Consider the following 6,589-nt stretch of genomic DNA (forward strand, 5'->3'; position numbering starts at 1 on the left):
AAAATCTGCTGTTATGAGTATCCAAGTATGCTGAAAAAAAAATTGTATGGTTAATTATTGTTTTGATTACTTAAGGCATTTTAAAGAATTTTTTTTAGGAATTTTGTTGGAAGATATGATTTTAATTTGGGAATATAACTGTAAAGAAACTACCTGATCCATCCATTGGCACACATTCGAATTGTGGCTGGCTCGCATACTTATCTAGTCACTCCGTTTGTTACACCTCGAAATATTGATCTAGGACCCCATAAAGTATATATATTATTGATCGACTCAACAGTCTGAGTCGATCTAGCCATGTCCGTCCGTTCGTCTGTCGAAATCATGATAGCGGTCGAACGTGTAAAGCTAGTCGCTTGAAATTATGCACAGATGCTTAATATTGATGTACGTCGTTGGGGATTGCAAATGGGCCATATCGGTTCAGATTTGGATATAGCTCCCACGTAAACCGATCTCCCGATTTGATTTCTTGAGCCCCTGAAAGCCGCAATTTTGTCCGATTTGACTGAAATTTTCCAAATAATGTTCTGTTATGACATCCAACAACTGTGTCAAGTAAAGTCCAAATCGGTCAAGAACCTGATATAGCTCCCATATAAACTGATCTCCCGATTTGTCTTCTTGAGCCCCTGAAAGCATCAATTTTCATCCGAATCAATTTGAATTTGCCGAATATCATAAATGAAACAACCATTTTTAACCACGGGGCCATTCTGGACCATCCATAAAAATTTCACGAAAATGGGTTCAGCCGTATTTAATTCTAATCGAAGAAATAAACACAAATTCGCGTTTGCTTTTCTTTCGATTGAAGATTTTTCTGCAATTGAAAAGGATAGCCAGAGATCACCACACACACCTACCACTATGGGAAGCGTATTTGGTAAGAAGCGTCTTTGGTAAGAATACTTTTCAACCATATTCGGCGTTAAGGCTTCAAGGGCCGTACGTTTGTATGTTGTACTATACCGAATTTATTGCGAAAACGCCTATATGATATAAATACCACATTTACCACGCTCGACAACACTGTCTATTAACCGTTCTTTTTTTCCCAATGCATGTATTTGTGTAATGGAAGATTTTTTGTCTACACAATTATACTACTCTCATGGCATACATATGATTCTGTGCAGTTTTTGGGAGTTGCATTGATGATTTCGAACGCTAAACAACGGTATCCGCTCTCACTGTTGGTTCGAGTGCCCAGCTTCGAATCTAGGCCGGGCTCTGCCAAATTTTTCATTTTAAAGCTGTTAGGGGGAAGATAATTTTAATTTTACAATTTTCGTTTGTTTCTCTTTCGAGACGAGCTCAATGATCGGAGATGTTTCTGCAATGGAAAAGGAAAGCCAGAGATCACCACACACATTATCCACTATGGGACGAATTGTTTTTATATGGGATAAGAACTTAGCCTGTGTGTGAAAAACTGTCGATATGTGCCACGTTTCCACTTAATAGCTTAAAATTACATATTTATTTCAAAACATCCGTTTTCTCATTCAGACAATATGTATCACTTTATGATATGCTAAATTTGGCAGATCATACGTGGAATACATGATAGCACCTTAAGAGGTGTTCCTTTTTTTTTTGACAGTCACTGTTATACACTTTGGCGCCATTCACATATGACGTTTACCAACCTGTGGTTTTATTAAAGCATAGCAACACTTACCAACACTGTTTTGCTAATCTCTCTGTCCAGTCGGTTTGCTTTCATTACATTTGTCATCGTCGTTTTATTGTTAGCTGCGGAGGTGTTGTCAAAATGATGCATTTCAATAAAAATGCAATAAAAACTCAATAATACTACAATAAAACATGCAAAAATATACAGAAAAAGTGCATACAACGGATAAAGAAGAGCCGGAAGTTGTTTGGGTTAAGAGAAAAGAGAAAGACAAGCAGCAGCCGCAAGGCCACACTAAGGAAACGGAAGAAGGTAATGAAGTGAAACCACCACTGCCCATAGTCTATGGCAAAAACTATGGAGTACATTTTGCGAAATTGGAAAAGTTGCATCCATTTGATGCACAAAAAGGCAAAAATATAAAGGAGGTATGACTAATTTTATTTAAGGATATTAAACATTTTATAATATGTATGTTTTTGTTTATTTTTTCTTTAGTTACTTGTGAAAACTCAAGTGGTGCCTCTGGGCAAATTCTATGAGCCTGCTGAGATTACCAAAGAGGAATTGCTGCATGTGCACAAAGAGAAATATTTACGCAGCCTTAAGTGGAGCTTGAACGTGGCGAAAATAGCTGAGATTCCCATTTTAGTGTTTGTTCCCAATTGCTGGGTACAATGTGGCTATTTAAAGCCCATGCGCTTTCAAGCTGCCGGCTCCATAATGGCTGGCAAATTGGCCTTGGAATATGGTTGGGCCATTAATTTGGGTGGTGGTTTCCACCACTGTTGTTCCTACAAGGGTGGAGGTTTTTGTCCCTATGCTGATATTACTCTACTAATACAACGTGTTTTTGCCGAGGAGAGTCATATAACACAAGTAATGATAGTCGATTTGGATGCCCATCAGGGAAATGGCCATGAAAGAGATTTCATGGATAATCCCTATGTCTATATATTGGATATGTATAATTTTCGCATATATCCCAAAGATCATGAGGCCAAATTGGCCATACGTTATGCTGTGGAATTGAAGCCAAGGACTGCCAATAAGGAGTATTTGGCAAAGTTGAAGAAGTAGGCAGGAGTTAAATAGAAACAGGGACGTTTTTAATGTTTCTTTTTTTTATTTCCTTACAGGGGTTTGAATTTTGCTTTACAGGAATTTCGTCCCCAATTGATTGTCTACAATGCTGGCACTGATATTTTAGAAGGTGATCCCTTGGGTTATTTGTCCATAACGCCGGAGGTAGGTTTTTTGAAGGCGTATTAATCGAGCTTAAGTTATGTCTTTTTTCTTTCTTATTAACAGGGTGTCATGGAACGTGATCAATTTGTCTTTGCCACATGTCGATCCCAAGGTATTCCCATTGTTATGCTCTTAAGTGGTGGTTATTTAAAGGCTTCCGCCAAAGTTATAGCCGATTCTATATTGAATTTAAAACAAAAGGGCTTGCTGCACACTATCTAAAATATAGAAAATTTTGCAAAATATGTTGCATTAAAAATTTGAAGAACTTACTTTAAAAATAAGCATTGTATTAGGATACACCAACACAAAGTAAAGTTACTTGCCAAAAACCAAAGGTGAAAGTTGTAGTTGTCGAAATATGTCGATTAAAAGGCGAAAAGTTGAAAAGTTAAAGTTGATAAACTTTTATGACGAATACTTTCGAACATGAGTGTATCCTGGCATAGTTTCAATTTGAACTTAACTTAGACCTTGCAATTTTAAATAAGCGTTTTTTCTAATTTATAACTGTTTATAAGTTAAAATTGTGTACCTTGTGCTCTCGCCACTTGAGTTGGAAAACGTAAAAGTCTGTGATGGAATTGTTTAAATGAATAGTTATTCTAATAACATGAATGTTTGTATTTCTTATTAAATAATATGTCTTCAAATTATGTATGTTAGGAAAAAACAAATACATGTATTTTCTATATAAACATAAAAAAATTTTGTTTTTTTTTCTTTCGAGATAAGCTCAATGATCGGAGATTTTCTTTTGCAAAGTCAGAGATCACAACACACACCAACCACTATGGAACGCGTTTTTTCATTTGGTTAGAATAACTCATAGACCATATTAGGTGTGAAGGCTTCAAGGGCCGTACTTTGGCATGTTGCACTTATACCGAATTTATTGCGAAAACGCCTCTTATGATGTAAATACCACATTATCCACGCTTGACAACCCTGTCTGTACTTTTCCCAATGCATGTGTTTTTGTGGAATGGCAGATTTTTTGTCTACACAACAGGATAACCACCGCCGAAAACTTTTTATGATGTTCTCGCCAGAACACGAACCCAGGCGTTCAGCATCAAAGGCGGACATGGTAACATCTGTCCCTCGGTGGACTGCAATTATAGTGGCCTCCTAATATATTAAGATATAGATTGCTTAAGATCATATTCGACACGTATGTCGGCAATCTTAACAGAAATCAATGTGCCAAATTGCAGACAAGTCTATTACTAAATACAGCATTTATGCGCCTAAGAACATAAATCGGGAGATCGGTCTATATGGGGACTTTATCAAGATATAGTCGTTTATAGTTCATCTTCGAACTTAACCTGCCTAAGGAACCTGTGCAAAGTATCAGCTCACTATCTTCATTTTCAAAGACTATAGCGTGATTTCAACAGACAGACGGACATACCTGGACCGTTTTAGATTCTTACGATGATCAAGAATATATACACTTTATATATTGCAAACGAAATGACAAAATGAATATACCCACATCCTTCGGTAGTGGGTATAAAAATGTATAACAGATATGCCTTTTATAAGCTTAAGTTGTTAAATTGGGAGATGTTGTTTTGCGGCATCTATTTCTTAATATGGCCGGATTAGCTTTCTGCGGGCCAAGAAGCCTTAATTAATGACTGCTGATTTGTAGAATCCATGGTGGTGATAAGGTATGATGAAATTGGATGGAATCGGTTTAGATTTTGATATAGCTCCCATATACAAGTTCGTCCGATTTGGATTAATATTTCAATAATGTGGTCATAAGTCAACTGATCTTCACGAAATTTGGCAAGAAAGATTTTCATTTGACTCATTAGATTACTGGCGAATTTCATAAAAATCGGATAAGATTTAGATATAGCTTTCATATAAATGTTTCGGGTGATTTTCAATTCTGGAACCTTTGTAATTGCATTTATAAACAGATCTTAAAATTTTGCAAGATATATTTCTCTAAGGCTGCTATTATGAGTATGGAAATTGGGCGAAATCGGTTATGATTTAGACTTAGCTTCTATATCTGTATACTAGCATCCCGGTGGTCAGCTTCGCTACCCCCGTTTTTTATTTTAGTGAAGAAGTTCCAAAACCCTAGGTAGTCACACATTAAAAGATTATGAAATTTTGTTATAATTGCGTATAAAATTTCAGAAACCAGTTACCTTCTCTAAATAAAGTACCAAATAGTACCAAGAACACCAATACATCGGACATTAAGTGGCCCAATATGTATTAACAAAGTAAAATGAGTTCCAAATTTGAGCGATTTAGCTCAATTCGTTAAGAAAGTACCGTTTTGTAGGTTTTAGTACCTAAATCAGCGATGCCCAGCCCCTAACTGTAGCTTTGATGGCAAGTCACACGTATTTTTATTCTCTTTGTTTCAGTCGTTATTGAGACAGCAACGAATAAAAATCCACAGGAGTATACGCATCGTTTATCGGTTTTTAATTTAAAAACAATTATTTTATATTTTAAACGTTTGGAAGGCATATTCAAAAGAATTTATGTTTACTTTTAGCGAAACACCAACCATTCAGTCCAAAAAATTATTTCTTACATATTTAGAGAATTAATAAAAATACTCAAAAAGAGTATTTCACACATACAGTCACATTTTCATTTTGGACAACGCTGACCTAAATGTACGATTTAACAAAAAAATCTTCTGGTCGCCCACAATTTATGGTCAAGGTGTAGCTGTATCCCAGTTCTGTAAAGAAAGTACTCTTTTGTATGTTTTGGTGCCCTAAATGCACGAATTAAAAACAAATCTTCCAACCGCCCAATATTTACTGTCAAGGTGTAGCCGTATCCTAATTTTGAATGATTTAGCTCAATTCGTAAAGAATGTACCATTTTGTACGTTTGAGTACCTAAATATACAAATAAAAATTATCTTCTAGTTGCCCAATATTTTCTTTCAAGGTACCAATTACAATACAATTAATATCTTTTCCTTCACATACCGTAGTTTTGTCAAGACTGTGATAATTTTTGTAAGATTGCTTAATTTTAGCAGTGCCCGTTCGCTGTAGGCAAAGATAAGCTATTTTGCTCTTTTTGGTACCAAAATGTACGAAATTTTAGTGGATAATTTAGTCACCCATTATATATTTCCTTCTTGTATCTACATGCGAAATTTCAGACCTCTACCAAATAGTACCAATTTTCGTACTAAAATGTTCGAATTGTGAAAAATCATTTTGTCGCCTATCATATCTGTCCAAATGGAACCAATGTTGTTACCAAAATGTACGAATTGTAAAATGATCATAATCACCCATCATATATTTCCTAGTTGTACCTGCGTGCCAAATTTCAGAACTCTAGCTCCATCTATAAATGAAGTACCAAAATGTACGAAATTTTAATAGATCATATAGTTATCCATCATATATTTCTTAGTTGTACCTACATGCCAAATTTCGGACCTCTAGCTTCATTTATAAAGAAAGTACCAAACCGTGCCAATTTTGGTACTAAAATATTCGAACTGTGAAAAAAATCATTTATTCGCCCATTATATATTTCTGATCTTTACCTACATGCCAAATTTCAGACCTCTAGCTCCATCTGCGGAGAAAGCATCAAATGATGCCATTACGGGTACAAATATGTACGAACTGTAAAATGATCATAGTCGCCGATCATATGTTTCCTAGTTGTACCTGCATCCAAATTTCA

The 6,589-nt window shown here is 35.6% G+C and overlaps 1 protein-coding gene across 1 annotated transcript; it reads left to right on the forward strand.

Annotated features, from left to right (window-relative positions):
- The first annotated feature begins 1,600 nt into the window (after positions 1-1,600).
- LOC106081834 (histone deacetylase 11) lies at positions 1,601-3,502 on the forward strand. Its single transcript, XM_013244049.2, has 4 exons — positions 1,601-2,070; positions 2,141-2,718; positions 2,782-2,890; positions 2,954-3,502. Exons 1-4 carry the CDS (start codon positions 1,834-1,836, stop codon positions 3,110-3,112), a joined length of 1,083 nt encoding a protein of 360 aa, XP_013099503.2. The 5' UTR covers positions 1,601-1,833; the 3' UTR covers positions 3,113-3,502.
- Positions 3,503-6,589: the final 3,087 nt, after the last annotated feature.

The sequence above is a fragment of the Stomoxys calcitrans genome, chromosome 2 (genome assembly GCF_963082655.1).
Source record: "Stomoxys calcitrans chromosome 2, idStoCalc2.1, whole genome shotgun sequence".
In the NCBI taxonomy this organism is placed as follows: domain Eukaryota; kingdom Metazoa; phylum Arthropoda; class Insecta; order Diptera; family Muscidae; genus Stomoxys; species Stomoxys calcitrans.